General features: G+C 36.5%; 2 protein-coding genes across 7 annotated transcripts; both read right to left on the bottom strand.

Moving 5' to 3' along the window:
• Positions 1 to 256: 256 nt before the first annotated feature.
• Positions 257 to 22310, bottom strand: LOC116300877 (5'-AMP-activated protein kinase subunit gamma-1). 5 transcript variants are annotated; one of them, XM_031709841.2, is made up of 19 exons: positions 22233 to 22310; positions 17737 to 17814; positions 15347 to 15691; positions 14896 to 14947; positions 13671 to 13768; positions 12951 to 12984; positions 12316 to 12363; positions 10957 to 11015; positions 9928 to 9948; positions 9167 to 9212; positions 7885 to 7942; positions 6779 to 6905; positions 6288 to 6368; positions 5572 to 5656; positions 4767 to 4804; positions 4497 to 4568; positions 4289 to 4363; positions 3067 to 3160; positions 257 to 2536 (listed from the first exon to the last, which is right to left on the bottom strand). In XM_031709841.2, the coding sequence occupies exons 1-19, from the start codon at positions 22287 to 22289 to the stop codon at positions 2511 to 2513; spliced, it is 1494 nt and encodes a 497-aa protein (XP_031565701.2). In that variant the 5' UTR covers positions 22290 to 22310; the 3' UTR covers positions 257 to 2510. The 5 variants fall into 5 exon arrangements, with proteins under 5 accessions (XP_031565701.2, XP_031565702.2, XP_031565703.2 ...); XM_031709842.2 differs by having other exon boundaries at positions 17737 to 17811; XM_031709843.2 differs by lacking the exon at positions 9928 to 9948.
• Positions 22311 to 23277: 967 nt separating this feature from the next.
• LOC116300882 (riboflavin-binding protein) lies at positions 23278 to 27705 on the bottom strand. 2 transcript variants are annotated; one of them, XM_089037183.1, is made up of 4 exons: positions 27598 to 27705; positions 26169 to 26495; positions 25085 to 25154; positions 23278 to 24454 (listed from the first exon to the last, which is right to left on the bottom strand). In XM_089037183.1, the coding sequence occupies exons 2-4, from the start codon at positions 26457 to 26459 to the stop codon at positions 24069 to 24071; spliced, it is 747 nt and encodes a 248-aa protein (XP_088893309.1). In that variant the 5' UTR covers positions 26460 to 26495; positions 27598 to 27705; the 3' UTR covers positions 23278 to 24068. The 2 variants fall into 2 exon arrangements, with proteins under 2 accessions (XP_088893309.1, XP_088893308.1); XM_089037182.1 differs by lacking the exon at positions 27598 to 27705 and adding an exon at positions 27057 to 27206.
• Positions 27706 to 27934: the final 229 nt, after the last annotated feature.

The following is a 27934-nucleotide window of genomic DNA, read 5'->3' as shown; positions in this document are numbered from 1 at the left end:
AAGCCAATCGTTTGCTTGGGTTTGTTAAACGTACTGGTTGGAAGACGCCTTTGGTTGCCAAGAAATTGCTCTACTTATTCTTAGTTCGAAGCAAGTTGAAATTTGAATCCATTGTTTTGTCCCCCAGAACGATTGCTCTCGGGGCTCGGTGCAAGGCTCGTATCTATAGGCATACGATAACAAAAGCTATAGAAATAAATCCTGATCATAAAATTCTTTATAGACATTTTAAATTATTGTTTAACTTAAAATGCCCTCAGTTTTTCAACATAATGTTTTTCTAAGCTATATAGCAGTTTCTAATAATAATATATCGATAAAATGAAAATACATTACATTGGAATTATTAAATTCAAGTATAAATGTTAACTTTGTTTGACATCGAAAACAATAACATCCTATTGCATGTCATATACCTGTTATGTCCAAACAAACCAAAATATCCCCGACCCCTCCCTCCAAGATTACAAACAAATGTTTCTTGGGATTTGCACACAGGTAACCCAAACTATGATATATATGATATACACAGATATATGACGTGCACTCTACAGTAATGCAATAGGGACACTTGCAGTATGACGTCACTTACTACCACTACCATAATTCCTTGCACACATTCTTACTATTCTACTCTCACGAGAGAATAAAAAAATTGAAAAAATTCGCGAAGCATTTTAGGCCCCGTCCACACGTATCCGGAAATTTTTGTATCCGCAAAAAATAGAAAATGTTTGCGTTCACCGTCAACACGTATTCGTTTTCGTAAAATTTGCGGATACGGACACTAAAATTTGCGGACACGTGTGGACGCAACCCGTATCCGTAAAAAAAAAATTCCGGATACGCGTGGACGGGGCCTTAGTAGTGGTAGTAAAATGACGCTATCATGCATTATGCAAACGGCCTATAGTACAATGTTATCTTTTGTAAAGTACATTAGTACAATTGAAAAAGGTTTTTCTCTTAGAAATGTTTAAGCACGAGATAGGGTGAGCGAGCTGATTGTTAATGTGTTGAAATACGGGGATTTCCAAATCTTCAATTTTTTTATTTACATTTAAGAGTTCCTAGAAAATAATGTGTTATGCAAAAATTTCTTGGCTATATTCAGGTCCATATTGTTATTTTTGATCTACACCTACTTGCAAGAACGTTGTCATACGAAAATAGAACATTAGGCCTAGGGCAAACGTCGAACTTCCCATGCACCGAACTTAATTACATCAAAGAATGCCGCCTCATTATCACCTGATATCCATTGTTTTTAATGAGTTCGGTGCATGGAAAGTTCGACGTTTGCCCTAGGCCTTAGTGATTTAGTGGGATAGGAATCATATTAAAAAACAAAAGACGATCACTGCAGCTGAACTTTTTCTTTTGTCCTTTAATGTATTTCTTTCTCACTAAATTATTAACGTTCTTGCAAGTAGGTGTATACATAAAGAATTATTAAAGTTCCTATGCACACCACCAATCCCCGATTTATCGGAGAGGAAATGAGGTACCCTCCATTTCGTGACCTTCGTGACGAAAGTCGTGGCCGCCATGTTGGTTGACAGTGCAGTTTTCGTATGACTGTGAAAAGTTCACGGCACGAACACGGACGTGACACATCAAGGGATACGCCAGACCAATCACATTGCACAAGAATTTACTCTCCATCCAATCAAATACCCGGAACACGGCATGAACACGGCGCGGACACGTTCGCGCCAAGATCACGGCACTTTTAGACCAATCATATTGCGCGTGAAAAAAAAATCAGCCAATTAAAATTCTAGAAAGTATCACGGTCACGGCACGTCACGCTTACGGCACTGAAATTTTCACAGTCATACGAAAACTGCACTATGAAACAAAGACACCAACACCAAATCTTTTGTAAAAATCAACCAAAATTGCGGTTAGACAGACAGACTTTTTTTAATTCGGTATCGTGTATAATAAAATACATTGACATTTTACCCGAATAAACATTAACGTATGAAAGATATAATTGGGGGGGGGGAGGGGGGAGGACAGCAGACGTGGCCGCCATGTTGGTTGATATGACAAATGACACCAACACCAAATCATTTTTTTAAATAACCAAAATTGCGGATATGACATTACACGCATCCCACGAATACCGTTACATTGAAATGGCTTCACAAATGTTTTTGCGTTTTTGAAACGCATGCGGATCATAAAAATATGTCGTATTGTTGGTTTGCGGACATTCTAAAGAAGGCCAAATTACAAACACATGGCGGTCATGTTGGTGATATTAACAAAGGAGGTTAACGAGAAATTTTTTGTTATAATAACACCAACGATGTCGGCGGCGATGATGTAACGACCAAACAACATATTTGCTCCACTCATACCAAAGCAGCTCCCACATGTCAACATGATTTTTATACCTTAAAAAAACACAACTACGAAGACAACTGACTCATTACATTGATTCCATCAAAGAATCTCGTCTCAAGAGTAAGACTGTTCGCTCCAGTGTGCATTCTTCGTGCTTAAGACTGCTTTGGAGACTGAGCACCTAGATTAAAGATAAACAAACAAAACGTGAGAACTTTAAGACAAATGTCTACATGTCACGTGATCAGTTTTCCCGCCAAGATCAATGGGCCTTTAATGACATAGCGAACGTGGTGCATTCTGGTTAAGATTGAGTACAACCCTGTCCTGCCTTATGTAGTGGTGTTTGTTTGGAAGCGACCCATAATGAAACTTGTTTGTTGGACTCACAAAGGGCCTATTCACGTGATCAGTTTTCCAGCCAAGATCAATGGGCCTTTAATGAATGAGATAGTGAACTTGGTTCATTCTGGTTAAGATTGGGTACAACCTTCTCTTGCCTTAAGTATATATGAAAATAATAACAAAGGTTAAGGTTAAATTCAAAACAGGTGGTATATTATTCCTTTCTAGGTAACAGCCACCCCCTTGAATTTGTTCTAGATACGCCACTGGAGAGTGAGCAAGAGTAGATTGCCCTTTTTTAAATTTATCCAAGTCTTTACCCAGAAAAGGAAACCCCAAAATGTGATCTAGTGTCCAGGAACATACCTGTTGGCTTTAAAATGAGAAATTTTAAAATATCTGATAAAGATAAAACTCCAATACAGCGATCATTGGGATCCACTATGACCAGCCGATGAACCTGTGACAGACAGACAGACAGAGAGATATCTCGCTATTAGGCTGTGTTGAAAAATGCCAGAGGGCATGTAGCGGGGATATGTGTTACATAGAGGCATGCAGCTGGTACATGGGAGACATTAATTGGGTCAGGGAATGAATTGGGGCAGGGACGTAAATTGGGGCAGGGACATGAATTGGGGCAGGAACATGAATTGGGGCAGGGACGTGAACTGGGGCAGGGACATGAATTGGGGCAGGGACATGAATTGGGGCAGGGACGTGAATTGGGGCATGGACATGAATTGGGGCAGGGACGTGAATTGGGGCAGGGACATGAATTGGGGCAGGGACATGAATTGGGGCAGGGACGTGAATTGGGGCAGGGACGCGAATTGGGGCAGGAACATGAATTGGGGCAGGGACATGAATTGGGGCAGGGACATGAATTGGGGCAGGGACATGAATTGGGGCAGGGACATGAATTGGGGCAGGGACGTGAATTGGGGCAGGGACGCGAATTGGGGCAGGAACATGAATTGGGGCAGGGACATGAATTGGGGCAGGGACATGAATTGGGGCAGGGACATGAATTGGGGCAGGGACATGAATTGGGGCAGGGACATGAATTGGGGCAGGGTTCGTGTTGAGGTATTCAATTATCCCTCATAAAAGGGAAGTAACGCCTGGTTGATATTGTATTTTGCGTATAGTTGTAGGTCGATCGATATATAAACATATCAAAACATTTCGATGACTAGATCTATTTCAGAACCAATGCAAGCAACGATCAAAGCCGAAATTCAAGGAGTTTTCACGAAGCATGCAAGTAACGAACAAAGCATAAAATTCAAGTAGTTTTTAGAGAGTTTCGCTAAAATCGTAAAATTCAATAGTTTTTCAAGTGCGCTTGAAAACGTGAATTAAATTTGGCGCTTGCGTGATGGCGTCATTTGACTCCCACTACCAAGATGCTTCGCGAATTCTCTTTCTTATTTAAATTTGTATTCCCTCATGAGAATAGTAAGACAATTGGTGCTAATTAACTGAACAAAAGAAAGTGTGCAAGGGAGTCTGGTAGTAGAGCTCAATGACGCCATCATGCAAGCGTCCTATCTGCGAAAGGTCTACAACCCCTTTCAATACTCACCTTAGCTTCAACAAGCCGTTCTATGATAGTTAATAAACTTTCGTCCAAATAACACCGGTGCACCCCTTCAAATCCCTGCAGATGAAAAACACAGCAGAAGATGAGAGAAATGGGAAGGAATGCACTCTTATGGGATGGAAGAGGAGAGACAATGAGAAAGGGTGGGTTCAAAGGGTAGGATGATTTCCTAACCAATCTTTTAGCGTACCTCGGCTCTGTGCTCCAGCGCTTGTTGTACAGTCACATCAAGATTATTATAACTTTTTTCAGCAGCAAGATTCTAAGAGGTAGAAGAAATCTTCAGATCAGTGATGAAATACTATCTTTCCTAGTTTAAACACTCTTGTGAAAACGAGTGGCAAACTCCTCATTCAAGAATAGTAATCTAAAAGTAATTATGGGACGTCCTATTTGGTCTTTTTTAAATATTTTTATATGTGTGGTCACAACTTTAGATAGTGGTAGAGTTTCTACTTACAATGACATCAAATTTTGCATAGATATCCACAACGACTCCTGCAATCAATAGACAAATCATTGTAATAATGCGACAAAAGCCAGTATAGCAGTTGGATTGGGAGGGGGGACTAGCTCCCCATCTATTTGTATAATTAACTCCTCTAAATTATAAAGCTTGCAATGCGAGCATATATCGATCAGACCAAATATTGCTTGCATACCCTTACTTGAAAATTATAAAACAAACTATGCATTTCGCAACTCTGCAATTGGACAATTGTGTGGCAGTGGGAATAGACCCGTTTCGGATTCCAAATTACCGCTGTGTTCCTTGATTACAGACTCATTTGCACAGGGTTAGCCTCGAGTGTGTGCCGAATATTCATGTGTTCCAGTCAAGGTCCGTCGAGTTTCAAAGTGTTTGTATTGTTGAAGTTGTGCATTCTTTACTTTACCGTTGGTATTTGTGAATATTTAAACACTGATACGAGGCTAACCCTGTGCAAATGAGTCTGTAATCAAGGAACACAGCGGTAATTTGGAATTCGAAACTGGTCTATTCGGCAGTGGTAGTGGTAGTGGTAAAGGAAGTGGTACTGGCACTGGTAGTGGTGGTGGTGGTGGTGGTAGTGGTAGTGGTAGTAGTGGTGTGGTAGTGGTAGTGGTAGAGGTAGTGGTAGTGGTGGTGGTGGTGGTGGCGGTGGTGGTGGCAGTGGCAGTGGTAGTGGTAGTAGTTATTGTAGTTACTGTTGACAACGTTTTAGTAGTAAGTTGATGCAGTTATTATTGTTTTTGTTCCATGTCTAATTATCTCATACACTAACCATTTTCATCAATAACAGGTAAAGCAGATACCCTCTTTTCAGCAAACATTTGTATTGCAGTAATCAACGGGGTATTAGGTTTGACCTAAAGATAGAAACAACATTATCCATTCAATACCAATTATCATAACAATGCACTTCACACAAAGCTTTCTTCTAAACATGGGTCAAACACAGACCAAATACAGCAAAGGGAAGCCTCTCAACCCTGTGCTCCTCCTGAGTGTGATTCCAGTCCACACATATGACCTCGGTTCAAGTCAGCCATTGTTCTACTACACTCATCATCCATTTACTTACAGTGCAAAGTGCCTAACCACGCCCACCCAACTTATTTTTTTTACCAATGCCGCAAAATCCTTTCCCGCCAAGTGTTTCCATCAATAGACTTTTGACGGAAGTGTCCAGCGTTAGTCAGCAAAGAGACCAATAAATAATAAACCAATATATGATAAAATTTGAACTCAAACTTGAACCAAAATAGGAATCATCTAGGCAACTATTCCTAGCCATGTTTGTTTAGGTTTTGAGTACTAAAGAATTCTAAATATTTGAGGTCACACTGAATGAGTTCACATGCAAATACACAAATTCTCGCTGCCTGATTGGCTAACTAGTGAAAAAATAAGTTGGGTGGTCACGGTTAGGCAAGTCGCAGTGTAAGGATATTTGAACATTTCTTAAATGAAATAACATTAAATTCGAAACATTCTTACCGTTGAAACATTCTTGTAAGTCCCAATACCAATATCCTTGAGTGAGCTTTTCATATAATCTGGCATTTGTAATGCCTTCATCTAAAGAACATATTAAGGGGAAAATGAATGAATGAAAAGGAAAACCCAAACCCACACCAAACACACCCACCCACCCATCAAACAACCAACCCAACCAGCCAGCCAACTAATCCAAACTCACCTGCCCATTCAAACCAACAAACTAACCGAAGCCATCCTCCCACCCACCTACCCATTCAAACCATCCACCCAATCTAACCCACTTAACTACCAACCAGCCCACCAACCAATCCACTTACAAACCCAATCAACCAACCAACCAACCAACCCACCAACCAACCAACCAACCCACCAACCAACCAACCAACCAACCCACCAACCAACTAACCCAAACCACCCTCCCACCCACCTACCCTTTCAAACGATCCACCCAATCTAACCCACAACCAGCAAATCTATTAAGTACTTACATATGAAAATAAAAACTTCAGTATTCTTTTGTGAGTAACAATATAAAGAGCATTATCAGTTGCATAGTCAATGACAGGCAGACGATGAATTTTGTAGTCCAACAACATCTTGACTGCATCATAAAGACTAGAACAAAATTTATTTAATGACTATGAATTAAATCTAATTACTGTAATTATTACAGTGTGTCCAACTTCAAGAAGGCCACCTCAACAAATTTCCTACAAATTATCCAATCGTGTTTGAGTATTTAGACAATAGATTAGCGGCAAATTTTGAATTTAGATATTCTTCCGTTGTTCCGGTTGGTAAAACTAAATGATAAACAAGAGCTAGTGTTATATCTTATTTGTAAACTATAGAAAAAATAGTAATGTATGACTTCAAATACGAGAGGAAAAAAATTATAAACTATATGAGGCACAGTCTTTATAACAACAGTTTGTTTCTTCCAGACAACGATATTATCAGGCTGTTAGATCTTAAGGCTGTGTTGCTATGCGACAGCATGTTTATATTCGACAACAAAGGTACTTGCAGTCTCCTAAACCATGTGAACTTGTCCAATTTTTAACAATTCTAATTCAGATACCTACTTTTGATCGGCTAATTTGTAGAAAATTTGTTTGGGTGGCCTTGGTTAGAGTAGTTTCACTGTAATAGGGTATTCTGAGATATCATTTGGGGTAGAGGTTAATTGTGATACCTAGTTGACATTTGCAGGAGTGATGCATTGACAGGAGGGAAAAATAATCATGTTTTGCTGTTTCAGGCCATATGGCCATTCCCTTGAGTATTATATCACCTCTTTTCTGTAAGGGAAATGCTTGAGAAGATACTAAAAAAACTTATATTTTACATATAACCACCACTCCCCATACGTGGATCTTCCGTGAGGTTCCCTCCACACTCACTGCCACTAAATTCTATGTTTACAATATACAACATGGAAGCAGTAAACCACTACGCCACCCAAAAACATACATTCTCAAGTTGACTTATTTCAAAGTAAGGAAAACACAAGAAGCTAATTCCTCAAGTACAGGGGAATACAGAAAGCACAATTAAGTTATTGTAACAATGCATGTTACATGATGTACAGTACCTCTGTGTTGGACCAATGCGAACTAATTTTGGTTGATTAGTGTTGAGCGACTGAATCTCTGAAAGAAAATATGAAAAAGATTTATAATCATAATCATTCAGTACAAAGAGAGCAGTAGAAATGACAGGTTGAAACATACAACCTCGTTCCCAGGGCCCTCTCACGCAGAGGAGAGAAGACCCTGGTGTTGGCTGGTCACTAGACAAATCCGACACTTAGCATATTCGTGTGTTTTGAAAATACCGCTGAAGAAATAACTGGAGGAATGCGGGCACATTGAATAAGCATAAATTGGCACTTGATATTTTCCTCTTATATTCTCTCTATTTCATGACACACACCGGACGCATAATGTATTACTAATAAATTAAATATGGCAACTCAAATAAACCGGTTGAGTTTTAACAGTGCTTCGTCGTGTGGAATTTACTTTAAAAAAAGGTAATTTTCCATCTTTGAATTTTGAACCTCTTCTCAAGCTTTTTGAGAATTTCAGCGGCCGTAGCCGCTGATTTTGTATTATTACTTTCAGTCTTGCCTACATCTTGCTTGAATCTGTCATTATATTTCTCACTCAGGCATGCCATGGCGCGCCAAAAAACCATAACAAAGCAACAACCAATCAAAATTCAAGATCAAGTAAACCAATCAAAACCTTTATTTGACCAGCCAACGCCAGGGTCTTCTCTCTCTGCAGTGAGAGGGCCCTGGGAACGAGGTTGTGAAACATAAATACAGCCTGTAGATAAAGCTTAATATATTAATATTTCTTTCAGAACAAATGCGGAGAGACCATGATCAGGAGAATGACACACGGTCTGAAATGAAAAAGTGTTTAAGCAGACACTGTCATCACACTTAGTTAGGTCATCTATCACATTTTGGGTAAGGTTTCCCTGATCTGTCTATAATTATTGTAACACAAGGTGAAATGTTTTACATTGCAAGGCACAAATGATAGCTAAATAATTAACGATTATTAGTAAAAATACACAGGTGATTATTGAAAATCTCGCACGCTGATTGGTCGAGAAACTCACACTATCACACGATAATCACCTCCAGCGATAATCCAAAATGGCGGCCAGCCGCTTTGTTGCTGTTACCAGAACAATGTGTGTTTTATTTTCTTTTTCTTCTTCTTTTGAAATAATCACCTGTGTATTTGTACTAAAACAATTATTTGCCTCAGCCTCAGTGAATATCGGGGAATATTTACCCCTTTACCTATTTATTATTATTATCATTATTATCATTTAATTAACACCACATTACTTCTCACCTCTCCATGTTTCTATTTTATGTTCTTCCAGTTCCTCCATTTGTGCCTACGAACAGAAGGGAAAAATAACCTAATCAGAAAATAAAATGCAATACAAAAGGATTATACTTATATAATATTAACCAGATTATAACAGAAGCAAGTAAACAAATATAACAAATATAAGTACACGAACCAAACAAACAAACCATAAATAAACAAAAACAAAAACCAATTCAATAATAAAACAAGAAAACAACAACAACAACAACTTACAAAGAAACAAAAATATAACATTCTGTCAGTAAGTATGCAGCAATATTTCATTACAAACTGCAATTTTCATAAACATGCGAACTCTTTGTCTGAGAGCTGCACACTGAAATCTGTTTTTCGCTGCCTTCAATCAAACCTAATCAGTTGGTACCTTTCATATTTTTGATTGACGGCAGCAAAAAACCAAGTTTCAGTGGGCAACTAGGAGACACAGAGTTTGCATGTTTATGAAAATTGCCGTAACAAGTATGAGCAGTATTGGTTATGTCATATTTTATAAAAGCTAGCAGTTTAAAATAAAGTGCATGATTATCACATTAAAATTGTTATTAAACTGATCTACAAATTTATAATTTATCCAAACAATCTAGTCCAAACTCATCACATATTTAGCTTATTGGCGCCCACTTATTCCGATTAGAGGTACGATACACAATAAATATTATTATCATATAGCAACAGAGACAAATTTATAGAGTTAGAAATTTTAAAAAAACCGTGCGTACCTGATTAGTTGAACCAGTTTCCTGGTAAAAGTGAGAAGGTTAGAAAATTTGAATGATCAGTGAACAGAAATTATGACTGGGGTATTGGATAAATAAATGAATGTCTTAATAAATGCATGGATTTTGGATAAATGTTTTAAAAAGATATTGAGCCAAATCATTTAAAAAATAAAATAATTATTACACAACAATATGTATTAATATGTATTTATATATTAATTAATTAATAATGGTTTAATCGTTTATGGCACACATTTATAATTAATATGAGCTGATTCAAACTATAGGCAATGAATTTAATTTATAACTGCATTTATTTCCTAATGATGAGAGGTGTAATGGAAGTTACTTAGTGCACTTGCCTCTCAATCCCCTCTTGGAGTCTATGGTTTGACATTTTTAACTATGTTTGATTTATGGACTTGACATGTGAAAATAATTTGTAAGATTTCTCCCTTGATTCAAGGGATTTTCTCTTGGTTCTCCAGATTTCCTCCCTTCGTAAATCCCTGTCTTGTTAATTCAAATCCAATTATTTGTCCCTTGACCCAGCAGTTTTTCAAGGTTTGGTAAATTTTGAACGCTTTTTATCATACCAGAGGCATATTAATTTTGCGACATAGTAGATCTTTACTATGGGCACTTCTCATTAAGTCAAACTGATTTGTCTAATCAACCAGTTAGTTAATAGAACTGAACCAACACCGCCCGAGCCAGTTCTAACAACTGAGGTGCACCATTTGAGAACTGGCCGCTCGGACCGAACAGCTTGAAAAGTGCCCTACCCGTAAGTTAACTTTCGCCAGTGACACCTATTTTTTAGATATTCACGATAGGGCTAACCTCAATATCTCCTTTCACAATCACTGATGTGAATAAATAAATTAGCATTTTTAATTCCCCTTCAAAAATTTTAAAAAATCAGTTGCAGTACTTGGTCACATGGTTTATTGGTTAAACTGTCCGCAAGAGCTGCCTGCAAAAGGTCTATATAGAATATATAAATATTTAATTGATTTCATAACTCACCAATGGAGACTTGTAGTATCTTCGAAGAATATTGATAAAATCTGTAATCGTGAGCATTCCTGGAATAATTCAATAAATACTAATTACTTCTCATGATTTTAAGTTGAGTCAATCAATCAATCAATCAATCAATCAATCAATCTTTATTTCATACCAAATTTGCAAAATTACATTAATTGTACTAAACTACAATACAGTAAAAACCCGCGTATAAGAACCTAAAATTTAAGAACCAGTTAGGCTAAAATTCCATTTTTAAGCACCCTTCACATTAGAACCATTTTAGGCTAAAATCCTAAAACGGGTTCTTATTTTTAAAAAAGAAAAAAAAAAATAGAATCAATCTTTTCAAAAATATATTTATAACACAGTCTGTACACAATAATGCTATAAACACTATAACTGTACATGGTTACTGTAAAGAACATGTCCTCATTGAATAAAAAAATCCAACTTAAAATGAAACTTTATTTCATTTCTTGAACAAAAGTTAAGAACCTAATTAAGAACCTAATTAGCCTAATTTAACACTAAATACCATTTATATAAGAACCTGTTTAGGCTTACTTCAAAAAACCTAGGTTCTTATACACTGGTTTTTACTGTACAGAAAATTGGTTGGTACTGCAAGCCAACTGTAACAGCCATAGGCTAAATAAGGCAGTTGGCAAATTATAAGATAACGTTAATATTTTTTTGGTCAATAGAAATATGTATAAGAAAAGAAGAAAAAGGAGAGGAAAAAGAAGGAAAGGAACAAAGTGGCAGCATATAAACACCTACATTCAAAATTAAAGATTGTAAAGTGCATTCATTTGAGATGCATGTATAATACACTATTATAAAAACTTTTCTTTATTATAACTATTTAAGAATTAAAAAACTGAGTTTTTGAAGCTGCTCAATAAACTTGCAGACCATGTTTTATCAGGTGGAAACCACTCCATTACACCTTGTGCTTTTAAACCTAAAGCACTCTTGCTTGTTAGCAAACAGTATATATTACAAAACATGAGCACATGTCCTTTTACTGTGTGATATAAAAATACTTGCAGCTGTAAAGCAAGAGAGAAGCGGCTGAGGAACAAGAGGCGTAGCCAAATCAGTGACATTTGAAGGAATAAAGTTTTAATCTGGAAAACATAGGAGTACTATTTATGGTTGTTTTGCAAAAGATTTCAAATCTGTAGAGTTTTTCAACTTACTATAGTTTAAATTTTGATGAGGAATAATTCAGTACCTTGTAAATTTTTACGGCAGTGAAAAACCATTTTCCAATAAATAACTTGCAAATATTAAGTTGGCATAATAATATCGAAAACTGATTAAAGGTACACCTTATAACAGCCTATAACTTACCAACAAAATCCTGTCTTTGGCTGTCAAAGACTGGGGCAGACCGCACACCTAAAAAACAACATACCAGCATTTAATATACAACAAAACGAATGATGATAATTATTGAAATTACCATGAACCTCCACAAATTAACGCTGGGCTTACAATTGCCCAGCCTTCCTTGTTGGCCTCAAAACAATTACAGTAAAACAATGTAATCATGTGAACAGAACCTCACTTTTGGCGCTTCACAATCTAGAATTATTGCCTTTGCTGAACCAATCAACAATTGACGAAATGCTGAACTCATCAGTTGACAGGTGCCTGATCATTAGAGACCTTTAGATCTAATGACGAGTACGAGAACGAGTATGAGTACAAGTTTTTAACTTTTAAGAATTGATACTATCATTTTGTAATCGTGCTATTGTACGTGGATAGAAACTATAGATGTAAAAAATCAAAAATCTACTACAATTCAGTGTTAACCACGTACACTGGATCAATTTTAAAACTCTTACTCATACTCAATCTTGTACTTGTCGTTGGATCTAAAGGTCCCTATTGGCCAACAGATGGCTGCTTGTTGAGTGGATGTTTGCTGGATGGTCACAAGTTGCATAATTAATGATATTATTGTATTGTTACAAACCTACCATTTGCTACTAGAGCAAAGAAGGCCTTTTTAACCTTAAAAAGCAACAAGAAAAACAACATGAAACAACAAGATAAGCATTAATGTATTAATACAAAAAAAAAAAAAAAAACTAGTCTCCAGGGTGTTGCAACAATTCAGAATGATGCCTTGGTGATTTTTGCCCAACGATTGAGATTGTAGTATGTAAACTTTTTAGAACCTTTGAAAATTTGAAATTCATTTTTAGTGTAGAATAAAATATAATATTCCATAATTTTGGAGATCAATTCTAATGTCTTGGCCACTCCTGGGTGGTACCTTGATACCTAACAGGTTTTACAACCCAATGGATAAGGCAGGTGATAGATCCAGTTAAAATTCAGATTAGTTGATTTTATTTGTGGAGGGAGCAAAAACAAGAGAAGGTAATCTTTTATGTGCTGCCATGCAAACATATCTTCTTTATTTTCTTGGTATAAATGTTACAAAGGGAAACCAATAGTCAAGACCTCTTTACGCTGGGAGTAATAATTTCCCATTTCAGACCACGTGTCATCGACTTGAGAATAAGATTATATTTTTGTATGAGTTGTATCATATTCATGTGTCTTCTCATGCACAACCATTAAACAAAGAAATGATACTCTAGGGAATGACATGTGGTTTGAAATGGGCAAACAATATACCAAGATAAAATAGTCTAAAAAGGAATATTTTCTAGGGATTATTGTTTACTTACATTTAATCTGGTGTCAAACACTACTATCTTAGAACTTTTTGGCATTAATTCATGAATCTTTCTTGATTTCAAAAAATTTGAGTAGACCCACTTTTCTCCTGTGAAAGAAAAAGAAAGCACATTCTCTTTATGTCTTCCATATCTATTTTCTATATTTTAAATCCTTTACTCTCATGCAAGCTGAATGTTTCTGTACAAAGAAAAAAGTTTACTGCCTCTTTTTTCCACTTTCCCAACTATTTTTTCCAATTCCCCCCATTAATTTAATGGGTGCTTATAAAGCTTTTTTGACCCAGAAATACACAAGTACTGTAGGATTTCTCACATTTCAGTGCTACAAGATTGAAGCCCTTGTTAAGCAGTTTTTGTGTCGTGCAATACACCTTAAACATTTAGTGGATACAGTAGTGTCTTGTAAGCAAAACAAGGGGTTCACTATAGGGGCATCTGCTCCCCCAAAAGTTTGCTTTTTGACACCAACATTTAAAAAAAACCCATTAGGGGCATAGCGAGGCCTCGATTATAGTGCTGGGGGAGGGGGGGGGGGGGGGGAGGGGCAATGTACCATTTTCCCACCAAATCCACAGGAATCCTGCATGAAATATTTTAAAATGAGAAATGGTACATTGTCCCCCTATAATCAAGGTCTGGCTATGCTCCTCATGGGGTTCATAGTCCCTTCCCGTCTATAGTCCCCCCTCCCTGCATTTCCTGAAAGATCATGATTATTCAAAATGCCTGGAATAAGGAATACAGATGAAGAAGATGAACTCAATCTGATATCAGAACTAAGATGATAGCTACGTGGTCACAGTCACAAGTAATTATTTCGTAGCTCAACGTTGAATGGACAGGTTCCTACTCTAGACGGACATTGTCCAATAACAAGCCATCATTTTCAGCCCTGAATATTAAAGACCCATTGCCACTTACCGTGATGCACCGCGGTCACAGATGAATTTCGTGGTCCATGAAATTCAAAGATTCATATATTGAATAATAACTTCATATTAATTCCTTTTCCGACATAGCACTAAGACACATTAATCATTCTTTTACATTCTTTTAAGAGTTTATTCAAAAGGTTAGAATTGTTTCTTCAGTGGTGACACAATTCAAAATGTTAACAAATTGTGATGCATCACAGGTAAGTGGCAATGGGTTATTAAGATTTGCAAGTGTACATTCAAATACAACATGAAATATACGTAGTAAAAAGTCATACCCATCATGTGCTCGTCAATAACAATGTCAAAATCCTCATCCACATCGGCATCCTGTTTGATGGATAAATAACAAGTGTTATTAAATGGACTACTACTATAAATATTTATTACTGGATCAAGAAATCAAAGCCATAACCCTAGACGAGGTGGAATTAAAAAAATGTACTGATACTATGCCTCAATAAAGACAACGAACTTTAATAGTCCCCTTCACAGTTCCGAGCGCCATCTCGAAAGGTAGCCCTGCCTTTGCATTGAAGCGAGAAGAAACGGTGAGCTTGCAATGATAGAGACATGCAAATAATTGTCTAAGGTGTTAAAAAAGGTCTCTATCATTGCAAGCTCACCGTTCGCCGAGGATTTGATTTGAGTGCGAGTGCAAGAGGCCAGTTTATGTACCACTATGCTGGCCACAGTGCCCTATTTTTCCCAACAAAAATATTGACTTACGAAAACTGCATTCCTTGACAAACTGAAAACTCCATCGTCAGATGTAGCCTCTCCTATTGTTTGTACCACCCTGTGGAGTAAGTCAGTACCTTCAACCTCCATTTGCTCCAGGTCAGGACTGTCATATCCAGTGTTTGTGGGGGCAGAACTACTTCTTGGAATGCTACCCATGGAGGATGGGGAATCACCAGAAGTGTGGGAAGAGCTGCGGTGTCTCATTTCAAACGGTTCAGCTTCTTCTTGGGTCTTATTGCTCCATTCAAGCACCCATTCTCTACTTGATCGTTTGTCTTGAGGGAGTATGCTCTCATTGTTCAGCTGCGGTGCTTCACAAGAGCGGAGGTCCTTATGGCAGAATTAAATAAAAATGTCAGTCAAAATACATTTATTAAGTTAACACATTATTGGCATGATGAAACCCAATAGACCTCTTTGGTTGGGGGTAATGTTTTCCCATTTCAGACCATGTGTCATTCCCTAGAGAATAAGATTCTTTGTTTGAACTGTATCCATATTCATGTTCTCATATTCTCATGTGCAGCCATTAACAAAGAAATAATACTCTAGGGAATGGCATGTGGTCTGAAATGGGAAGACATTACGTCAGAGCCGAAGAGGTCTATTGACCTAATTCCTCTTGGTGCAATGTTTACCCATTTCATACCATTATGCCATTCTCTTGACAATAAGATTCTTTGTTTGAGTTATATCCATATTAATGTGTCTTCTAGTGTGCAACCGCGAAACAAAGAAATGATACTCTAGGGAATTGCACATGGTTTATAATGGGAACATTGGGCCAAGACGAATTAGGCCTAATGGGTTAGTTGTGAAGACCAGTAGGAAGAAGAGGATAGCTCAGTATTCTGGAATAAAAAGACAATTTTTTTCCTACTAGTAGTACACAAATATTTGCAGGTGTTACACCGTGTATGGCTGAGCTGAAGGGGTGGGAACACATAAGGCTACAACCATACAATCCATGTCTATAAGACGTACAGAGTATCCAATAGAGTGCTAGGTTGTGATTCTTTACTACATATATTGATCCTAAATCGCACTGAATCACACTATTTATCATTTTCCATACATTTTTCCAAAAAATAATACTGTAAATAATAAAATTAATGGGAGGTCATCATTATCGTCATCATTGTCACCATTATTATCATCAGAGCCATGTAGTTACCCCATTAGAACTAGAGCTCATCAAGGGAGTTTATAGAGTGGTTTATATAAACCCATAAAACACAGTTCCGGCTTAATTAGTACTATTACACTCTAATTCTTTTGTTTTCTATTGTAGGAGAATTGATTTAACTTAATACACCGTATGGTTTGTGATGTTTAGAAACTGACGTTTCGGACGTTAGTCCTTTGTCCGAAGGGCTAATGTCCGAAACGTCAGTTTCTAAACATCACAAACCATACGGTGTATTAAGTTAAATCAATTCTCCTACTGTTCGATTCCAAACACTGACGCGGTTAACTAGTTTATCTAGTCTCTACCATACTCTTTGTTTTCTATTGTGTTCATCCGACTATTACCCACTCTACTAGTTATAATTAGTTATTACGTAAATTAAAGAATTAATGGGGAGTGAGTGAAAGAATAAGACATACAAATTACTGTAGACTAATAAGAAATAATAAATAATTAGACAAACAATAAGAAAATGAGACAGTAAAGACTAGTATTCTTTATGAAGACAAGACAGTGTCTTTATACAGAGTATCTAATAGAGTGAGGTTAGAATTGTTACTATTGACCTAACATCGCACCAACACTAATATCTTTCTTATTATTTATTATATCATCATTACCATCTGTCATTTTCCTCATAATTCATTTCCAAAAATGTTCACACCTCTTCATTTCTCCCGTATTTTATCAGATGCACTGTTTATATGATTGAAGATCATTTAATTACAGCACAACACACAAAAGTATGGCCAAGGGTTACGAATAAATTTGCATACTTTTAGGCACTGGCTTTCATATGTTAAACTCAGACGTTATGATGGAAGCTGGCGAATGCTACCAAATGGTGTGTGTAAAAGCTCATTTGACAGTGAAAGCTAGTGCATAGAAGTATGCAAATACATTAATGAGGTCATACTTTTTGCACGTGCACTGTAATGAAGGGGACATTATCAGGTATAAAGGTCTATGTGACATGTATGGCTGTTCTTATGGACGTTGCGCTGTAATGAAGGGGACATTATCAGGTATAAAGGTCTATGTATGTGACATGTATGGCTGTTCTTATGGACCAAAGGCTTATGAATTATTCATTAATTTAGGTGATTACCGAAATCATGGTTTACTCTCTCTTAGCAGCCCTAATTCTACTGAAGATAATCACTGCACCTACTGACTGTACATGTACCTCGACTTCGGCACTTCTCCAGAGAGGTTGTTCTGGTGGACAAGTGTTCTTTGCATCATTAAAACTACTCGACAACTGCTAGGAATGAATCAACAGCAAAACCACACATGAATATACAGTTGTGAATATTCATCTACTCAGGTTATAGAAATAAGGAGAGAAAGAAGTGTATGGAGCAGAAGTACAGTAAAGCACAGTTTTCAACCAATCAGCATGTACATACTGTACTATCGTAACTACAAAATAAAGAATATTATATAGAATACTTCAGCTTTCGACTTCACTGGTGTGTGCAATAGAACTGCAGTAGATATCGATATCAATAAATCCATATCAATATTAAATCAAAAGTCAGTGCATGAAGTTGAGGCAATCTCGTTCCACAAGTCTGTGTTTGATTTGGTCAGCGCTACGAGCTGGTGACCAAAGCGAACACAAATGCTTTGAGCCTTTGAGCACAAATGTTTTGAGCCTTTGAGCCTACAAAACAGAGTGCTTTTGGTGGGTAAAATGTAGATCATAATGATAGTCATTAATAGTCAAAATTTATTCATCAGAATTGCTTTTATCCTTTCATTTCATTTTTGGTGTTTTTGGTTAGAAAATCACCAGCAAAGGTGCTGAAATTGCTGGCTAAAGCATGAGGCAGTTGGCCAGTGAATCAATGAATTGTTTTTAAGATCTTATTGCTGGTTAATAAGGTACTCCACCAATTGGGACCAAGTTACTTAATTATTGATCTTATCTCTGTGAAGCCCTTGTCATCTTATAATCTTAGTAGATTAAAATATGACAATGGCATTCTTGTTAGTTATCCTCCTTTTTATTCTAAGAAAACTTTGGGTGATTGTGCTTTTGCACCTAAATTATGGAACAATCTCCCTCTTGAAATTAGGAGTTCCAATTCTATTTCATTTTTTAATTTTTCTTAATTGTATGATATATGCTTACTTTTGACTCTTAACTTACATATGGGTATTAATTTATTATATAACTATTCAAGTAAATTAGAGTAAAAATAACGCAGGAGAAAGCCTGGAGGGAGTACCAATATCCTGTGAGTAATCTCAGTTGGATACATGTAATTAAATAACTTATTAGACATGGTCAAAAATGAGTAGAACAGCAGCAGAGTCAAAAAAATGTCCACCCAAATCCTACCCTAAAATGTCTAATAATATGATAATATAATATTATGATTTAGCTTATTTTTGTGTGTTGAGTATTTGAGTATGTACGTAGAATTTGCACGATATAAAATAAATGGGTATTATTATCATTATATTATCGATTGGAATACCAGTTGTTTTGATACATGCTGGTTTTGATATACACAGTATATTAGGTCATACATGACGCATACTAAAACTAATACAGACAGACAGTTTTAAGTGCCCAGACGATTTATGTCAATGTGAAAGATTAATAAGTAGGTTTATTATAAGTTGAAGTGGCATGTAATATAAAGTATTTACATAACAACTGACACACAACAATGGAAGAGTTATTTAAGCTATCAAGGTTTTTGTGAACCTTAAGATTCACTACTCATTTTATTGCACAACTGTCAATACTATTTACCCAATATCCATATCACATTCTTCTGTATTTATACCCAAAATGTGTATGTACTCAAATTTTAGGCTCCCACTTAAGAGATATGCTTCACTTGTCAAACGCAAAGGTTTCAGTATGACGCTACAAGCTAAACTAAATATATTATTCTTTTCTCTTGTTACGAATCAATAAGTACTGAAACCTTTATGTGTTGCATTGAAACCTTTATGTGTAACATCAGAATTGCAAAATCATTGTCAGGATTTTAAAAAAACTTATGACACAGAAGCAGACTGAAATAAAACATGGGGAGTATTTTATTATAGATCTAGTGACAGTTTACTTTAATTTAATGGTTTTACACAGCAAAAAGAAAAAGAAAAGATATGGGGAGAACCTGAAACAGGAAATAGCCTCCCTTATAGAGCAGGTTACCCAGTACATAGAGGGAAAATTTTTTTTGAGATATGTGGAATGTTCATAAATCGTTGCACTAAAAGAATTAAGCATGGAGGCTTTTAACACGTTTCATATTGAATATAGTCATTCTGATTCACTAGAAGAAGTTTCTGATTTCAAAATATTATTCATGGCCCTTAGAAAACTTCTTCGACACTGCTCGCTAACCAGCAAAAGGTCAGTTCTGTACACCGAGACATATTATCTAATCAGAAAAAATATGTATTCAACTGCTTCAGTGACTTCCAATATTCTATACTGGTCCAGTTGCAAATTAGGTTTGAGACGGTCAACAAAAGCATTTTTTAGTTGACTGTGTATAACATAAGGCTAAACCAAAAATAAGTGTGTTTCCTGTTGCGCGACTGACCCTAATTTTCTTGCTGATTTTTGCTAACCCTAATATTTTTTTCATTCCCAAATGCACCACAGGGTTCCTAGTAAGATTATTTTCACTGTTGTGTCAGTGAAAAAAATCCGACCTAGCGACCCCAACTATTTTTCTTATGCAACAGGAAACACACTTATTTTTTTGTTTGGCCTAACTACCAAAAATATAAAAAGCCAATCCAACTACAATAGCACTAAGAGCATGTAAAATCCATCTGTAGCATAACTAGGCATAGTCTCCCTCGCATCTGTTTTTAGTGTCGGTCATCACGCAACACTCCCTCCCCACAAACAGCTGCTTGCATTCGAACTACATTCCTTTCTCATTGTTTGGATCGTACCAATGAGGTCGAGCGTATTGTTTCCTTTTGAGCCAATCACAGTGTCCGAAAGTATAAACATGGTGAGTTTTAATCGAGCTGCCGAAGAACATCCTTGAAAGGAATTGGTGCGGAATATTCACCGTTTTGAAGTTCACAGCGTTCTTCCTCTTCTAGTGAGCTTATCTTCACAGCACTAACTCCTAAACTACATAACTTTGAGACTTGGTCATCCATTAGACGTATTAATGACCTTTAGAAACGAGTACGAGTACGAGTACGAGTAACGCTAAATTGTAGTCGATTTCCGATTTTTTACAATCTAAAGTTTCAATCTATTTTATACACGATCAAGACTACAAAGAGATAGTGCCAGTCGTCAGATCTAAAGATCTCAATTAAGGAGACACAACAACCACGATGTGACCAGACTCTAGTGTATATTTGTAGTCAAATACGAGAGGCAGAGCTTGGTAAATTAGAGATTTGACAAACCCTGTTGGAAGATTGACAAGAATATCTTTTTTCTCTTGGACTAAAGTTTTGATAGCCGACTTCTGATGCGCATTTAGATCAGGAATACGGAACTTTGAAGACACAAGGCCAAACATGTATACTTCTTCTATGAACGAGTTGAGAATGCAAAATAAAAGCTACAAGGTGATTGGTCAGATCAAAAGTCCGCGAACGGTTCTCTAAATATGTAACCCGTCTTGTGATTGGCCAAACAATGAGAAAGGAATGTAATTCGAATGCGAGCAGCCGTTTGTGGGGAGGAGAGCGTTGCGTGACGACCGACACTAAAAACGGATGCGAGGGAGACTAAACTGGGCAGGACAAGATGCCATTTTAAACCGGTGTGTCTCGCATGCCTACCACTGGCTTCTGATACAGGTTCTTCAATATGTTACATACCCCCTCTCCCCAATTAAATATTAATAAATATATATTATATATTCACCGATAATCACTTAGCCTTTGGCGAATAATTGTTAAATGTTTACTGAGCCAAGAGTCTTCAAGTGGAGGAATAATTATATGTTCACTGATAATCACTGAGCCTTAGACGAACAATAATATTATTGCTCTAGTATCATTATAAAAGTGATCATTTGAAACAAATTAGACCACATTGGTTTATTTATGAAATTTATACTTATTTTGTATTCCAAAAGCAGCATGCATCAACATTATCGAGAAATAGGTAGTCAAAGTTTCTTTACCAATCATAATAATAATCATTGATAATCACTTTTAAATGCAACGTTTGACCAACTTTTGATGTCATATTAATTGTGGTAAATAACACGCTAAACCATCGGAAATATTTCTTAAATTTATTTAAATGATACAATTTCATTATAAGACGGGTATATCACATATGTGATAGAAGGATTAATTAATATACTACCCAATTTCAACAAAAGAACTAAGATATTGGTTATAAACGTGTGGATTAATTTGCGTTTCTTAAAATAAACAAAAATGTATAGTTGGAACGTGTTGGTCAATGTTACTGGTATAAATACTGCATAAATATTATAAGCAGTTAAGAAATAATAATTTGGGGTTTATAGGGTTATCAACTAAAGCACGTAGTAAATGGAAAAAAAAACACGGTATCTTTTGCGAAGTCCAAAGTACAAAGAGATATGAAAGCAAATAGTGAAAGAGGTCATGATTACAATTGACATTAGACACGAAACCCCAGCCCTGTTCCTATTTTAGATCTGGAGCTAATATATATTTTGTCAAATGCTACAGACTTACCTCTCTGACTTGCGGAGACAGTGAAGCATCCATGGCTTCGGGTCTTTCCGACGACATGGCGTTTCTTTTGAATTTAAGCGCCTTGAAAGAATAAAGAACGGTTGTGTTTTGTGAATTGGGATTTTGAATATTTTTGTGCAACAACACACCTTACGTGTCAAAGCTGATACAAAGTATATAGAAGGTCAAAATAAGTCAGTGTATGACAGATACAAAGTCTAGGGAGGCTCTTTTAGATCCAAAGCGTTTGCATCACCCTCTTACAGCATAAAAAGCCAGGTATTTTCAGCCAAATGTTTCGTGACATGTCGTTCGTTCAGCTCAGTTCTCTACGGAATCGTTCTTACCTTTCTCAGCAGCAAGCATATAAAATCCACTTCACTTCGAATGAAAATTCCAAAGCTGAAACATCTTTTCACGCCAAAACCTGCAAAGACAGCTTTAAAGTACTTCCTACTACGAGACTGGATCCTCTATAAGACGTTTATTAAAGATGGAACGCCGTAAAACGCAGAAAAATATAGCAGATTTGACTAAAGATTTAAGTTATACAAAACCAGCTTTCGTGTTCAAGAATTGAGCCTGCAATGCTAATGAATGCGATTCGGGTATCTAACTGAGTATGCGCAAAGTTTACTCGCTCGTTCTAGGTACCAGGTCCAGCAAAGAAACCGATGACCACAGTCGGGAACGCCTTGGTACCAAAATGCCCAAGGGGACTAGGGACCGTTCTGGTGGACCATTTCTAAGAAAGGATACCCCATCCCCTAAATTGAGATCATGCAGCTCTGGTATTATCTTTTCGACCCTGTGGTTAACAAAAAGGAAAGAAATTGAGGAAACCCAATTCATAAATTTTAGAATATTTACAAATTGGAGGAGAAAGGGGGGGTCAGTTGAAGCCTATTTTTTTATTCCATGGATCCCCAATTTCAGGAGTTTGCATATTTCGCAAAATAATTTTTGTAGAAATTTATAAAATTTATCAGACAGTTTACTGTTGTTTGAGGCTAATCATGAACACTCAAGCCAAAGACTATTATAGTTACATATGCGTGATAGTTTACTCTATATAGCCTACTGATTTTTTTATTTTGGACATTTATCTTATACATGAACCACATATTGCATATAAAACATAACACATTTCATGATCTTCTATATATTAAGCAGTTCCACCCTGTGGGGTTTTGCAACTGGCACCTAAATTTATTGTTCATCAATGATACATTTTGTAACTTGCTATTCTTCAAATGTGGATTAAAAAAAAAAAGCTATGAAATGACTCTCAGGCCTCATGAAGCCATCTTCCTTTTTTCATAAGGTATACATGTAGTAAATGAAATTTAATCAAGCAAAACTAATTCATAAATGAACCTTGCCTCATAGATGGTTCTTTTTTTTGGTTAATAAATTAAGGAGATATTCAACAAGATAATATTGTGCTATACTACCCCTGGGGGATGATCGTCGTATATCTTAGGGGTAAAAATTTGCGATTTGGTATCTTTTAGGGTGTTAAATGAGAATTTTTGAAAATCAGCATTTTCTGGTATCTCTTAGTAGGGTGTCGGAAAAGGAGAGAAGCGCACATCGATATGGCTTATCCTACGCGCTTTTTATATAAAACTTAATATTATTTGTTGTGGTATCTCTTAGGGGTTAAAAAAATTCAGCCACACCCTTTTTTAAAGACTTCCAGTATCTTTTAGGGGTCTTTTTGAAAATTTCCAACGAACATCCCCGGTACTTTTTCCCCAGAGTCCCCCCTCAGGTATACTACTTCATAAAGTTACATCTAAGCTTAAAAAGCATGGAGTACTGTTAAAAACAGAGTCATATGCCATATGGGCCATTAAAGTGCAAAGCAACAACAAAAGCAAATAATGATGCAATAAGAGAAGAGGTATAAACAGGTGCCAGATTGACCGAGTTAAAAAACTTTGCATTTGGGTTAATATTTCCAGTGAAGTTCATGACCATACAGTTAGATTGGTCGGAATTCTCTTTTGTATATACGTAGGATGTGTTCCACATCTTGTTGCAAAGACCTTCTCCACTTTTGAACATTTCCTTGTAGGTGACGCAGGTGCTATTGACTGGACAGACATTTGTTCCATTGGGGAGAAATTCATAGCCAGTTAAGACATCCTGGACACAGGTTTTATCATCTTTGCATGCAGCAAACCAAGCATCACAGAAGCTGGAGCATATTGGAACACCTAGAAATGAAATAGTTGTAAATGAATAATTTATCATTGATCTAAATGGTTGAGATAGAAGCAACTAGGCAAGATAACACCAAATGGTAGATGTATCATAACTTTATCAAACCTGGATGGATGGATGGATGGATGGATGGATGGATGGATGGATGGATGGATGGATGGATGGATGGATGGATGGATGGATGGATGGATGGATGGGTGGGTGGGTGGATGGATGGATTGTTGAGTTATTACATATACTTATTTCAATAAAGTTAGTCACCAAAAACCTAGAAAGCTGTGATCGCTGAGGATCATGCTTTATATCCAACGAGTAAAGCTTTTGACACAAGCTGCAGCAGTTGAGGATGCTCAGAGGAGGTGAGACTGTAACTGGTAAAAGATCTCATGTCCATTAAGTTATCAAGCGGTTGAAACCTGTAAAATGTATCTACCCATAATCCTTGTACGGTCTCAGATTTCAAGCTGTTCAGGTGACTAACTTTATTGAAATAAGTGTATAATATGGATGGGTCGATGGATGCATGTATAGGATGTATATATGGATAAGATGGACTGATGGAACAGTTGGAATATCTAATTTTGTAAAATATTGCACACGAGAATCACAGTTTATATTCTTACCATGAACTCCATCTTGTACTTTTGGATGCGCCCATTTATACAAGTAAGGAGAACACTGATAAAAACATTCCTAAAAAGAAGAAAATGTATTCGGAAATTGTATAGTAAAACAGAAAAAAAAATTATGCCTCAATACTCAAAATTACCTCTACACACAAAAAAACATTATGGGAATATTGCTTTCCAAAAGCAACGTAGCAACCAGATTTGATAGAATGTGATGGCATCGATCATATTAGAATAACAAAATATGAAAATTAAATAAAAGTAAAAATTTATTTAAGTGTAGTTGTTTTAGTGCTTTAGTCTTTATTGGGAACCCTTTCACTCACACACACTACCACTACATTCAATGTTCTATGCACCCAACACTCAACTCAACATATTGATTTTTATGGAGGGAAGAAACTGGAGAACCTGGAGAAAACCCTTGTAACATAGGAGAGAACCACACATCAATCAAACTCAATTCACATGTGATGACTGCAGGGCTCGAACCAGCAAGACGACTCGTTAGCAGCATATGCCACCCATGTTATGCTTATTTATTCTAATTTATTACAGACTGGTTTAATTAAAAGATAGAATGTAGAGGAAGCTAAGGCAATGATCATGGAAAGAGGGTGGTAGCTGGGGGTCCTGCAGCTTTAGTGCTTCCCATGCATGAATGCACGCACACAATTTGCCGTCTCAATGCTGTATGTTTTGGTAGATGTCAATCAAAGCACTTACATGACAATTCATAGTCAAGTATTCTTGAAAACTTAGTGTTTTCTGACTCTGCATGGAATCATTCTGATTAATGTCCGCCAAAATGATTCGTTGTTGCTGTGATAGCAAATTCAAATGGTTAATCCAGAAATCTGATAAAGGCTAGGTGCTGATAAAACTCTGCATCAGACAAATCTTACCATGCACTAACACTGCAAAAGGAAACCAGCGGAGACCTGAGCTGGGGGCAATGCATGCTCACAAGGAAATTCTTAAAATATGGTTTTCAGAAAAGCTATTTCCTATTTCCAGTGGATATTAATTTTATTACCGTAAGTTCAATGAAATTTGTCACTTTTTAGTATTATATTACCTGATGCATCCAGAATTCCAGACACTTAGCACTGAGAGGTTTACATATGTCCCACGTGTGATTGTAAAGCTTCTCTGTCCTTGTAGCCGCCAACTCAACAGTGAACTCAGACTTGCAACAAGAATTAGTGGTGTCGTACTGGTAACAAGCTTTGAATGGCTTGTTTGCTGGAGAGGGCTTAGGTTTGTGATACTTTCCCTTTATACACTGACCGTCAGCAGATACCAAGGATGCACGCACGATAACCAAAATGATAACAGAGAAAAGACACAATATCATCCAGCGAGCCATGTTCAAAAACAGAAGAATCTCCACTTCTATTTGTCTCTGCAAAATATAAAATATTTGATATATTTAGCTATGCTATTTCAAAAGAAAATATATATTTATCAAACTAATTAATAATTCATGAGGAAAACAACAGAAATCATGACCGTGAAGAGTGCTGTAAATCAGATACAAAACTGTGCTCATTTGCATTAACTTCAAGTTGGATTTTCTTAGCCAGATTCACTTTAATTTCGAAAATTTTAGTGAAACACAAAGGAACTAACCTAGATGTTTGATAAGTCATATACAGTATTCATGTCCTTGTTGTGTCAGATATACAATCACTCGGCTACGCCTCGTGGTTGTATATCTGATACAACATGCGTGGTATGGCCGCTCATACTGTACATATACATATCTGCCACCGTGTCAGTGCAACAAGTTTATACAATACAGTATAATCATTATATAATAGATTGCATTTTTTAAGTAGTAAATTAGAATAATACTCTATATTAATTGCTAATAAAGCAAAATTATAGCGCCTAAATAAACAGATAGTTTTAAATTGACGTGTTTGACCTTGATATAACTTCCAGAAGGAAGGAAAAATCATACCTAAATATTTCCAAGTACAGTAGTAAAAATACTACACGTGTTGGCGTGTTCGAGAATGAAGCTAGATTATAAAGCGACTAAATCAAACAGATAGTTTTAAATTGACGTATTTGACCTGCGCGTTAAGTGAGGGCTTCTTCTAAAGGATATATAACTTCTAAAAGGAAGGAAAAATCATACCTAAATTAAAATATTTCCAAGTACAGTAGTAAAAATACTACACGTGTTGGCGTGTTCGGGAATGAAGCTAGATTATAAAGCGACTAAATCAAACAGATAGTTTTAAATTGACGTATTTGACCTGCGCGTTAAGTGAAGGCTTCTTCTAAAGGGTACAAAAGAAAGGAAAATTAATCATACCTAAATATTTACAAGTACAGTAGTAAAAACACTACACGTGTTGGCGTGTTCGAGAATGAAGCTAAGATTATAAAGCGACTAAATCAAACAGAAAGTTTTAAATTGACGTATTTGACCTGCGCGTTAAGTGAGGGCTTCTTCTAAAGGATATATGACTTCTAAAAGGAAGGAAAAATCATACCTAAATATTTCCAAGTACAGTAGTAAAAATACTACACGTGTTGGTGTGTTCGAGATCTCGTGGCCCACGTTCCTCTTGGTCAGTACTGTGTGTCTGTGTGATCAAAAAGACGGTAATTACTTTTAAGAAAGGGAGGGGAGGGTATGTTTGTCAACTCCTTAATCAAATTTCTAGTTTTTCTTAATTGTAAAATTCAAAAAAGGGCATTGCAAATAAATTCAAACTAATTTTTATGTTCTTAAGGTATTTCTTTCTTTGGTATTGTTTTTTGTTTTCCTTTTAAAATACTTGACCACAAATTTTCTCTCAAGGGTCCTCCCCATAGTATAATAGTTGT

The sequence above is a fragment of the Actinia tenebrosa genome, unplaced genomic scaffold (assembly GCF_029948245.1).
Source record: "Actinia tenebrosa isolate PJP-AT-01 unplaced genomic scaffold, QUT_ActTen_1.0 PGA_scaffold4__44_contigs__length_22323623, whole genome shotgun sequence".
Lineage (NCBI taxonomy): Eukaryota > Metazoa > Cnidaria > Anthozoa > Actiniaria > Actiniidae > Actinia > Actinia tenebrosa.
The sequence above is the reverse complement of the archived record's forward strand: the minus strand, read 5'-3'. Positions and strand labels throughout refer to the sequence as shown.

Coding starts and splice junctions, on each gene's coding strand:
- LOC116300877 (XM_031709841.2), bottom strand. CDS start 22,289: ATGTCGTCGGAAAGACCCGAAGCCATGGATGCTTCACTGTCTCCGCAA. Junction 13,769..14,895: donor TATTGACGAGCACATGATGG/GTATGACTTTTT, acceptor TTTCTTTCACAG/GAGAAAAGTGGGTCTACTCA. Junction 6,906..7,884: donor CGCATTGGTCCAACACAGAG/GTACTGTACATC, acceptor ATTTTGTTCTAG/TCTTTATGATGCAGTCAAGA.
- LOC116300882 (XM_089037183.1), bottom strand. CDS start 26,459: ATGGCTCGCTGGATGATATTGTGTCTTTTCTCTGTTATCATTTTGGTT. Junction 25,155..26,168: donor TGGAATTCTGGATGCATCAG/GTAATATAATAC, acceptor TCTTCTTTTTAG/GAATGTTTTTATCAGTGTTC. Junction 24,455..25,084: donor AGTACAAGATGGAGTTCATG/GTAAGAATATAA, acceptor TTTCATTTCTAG/GTGTTCCAATATGCTCCAGC.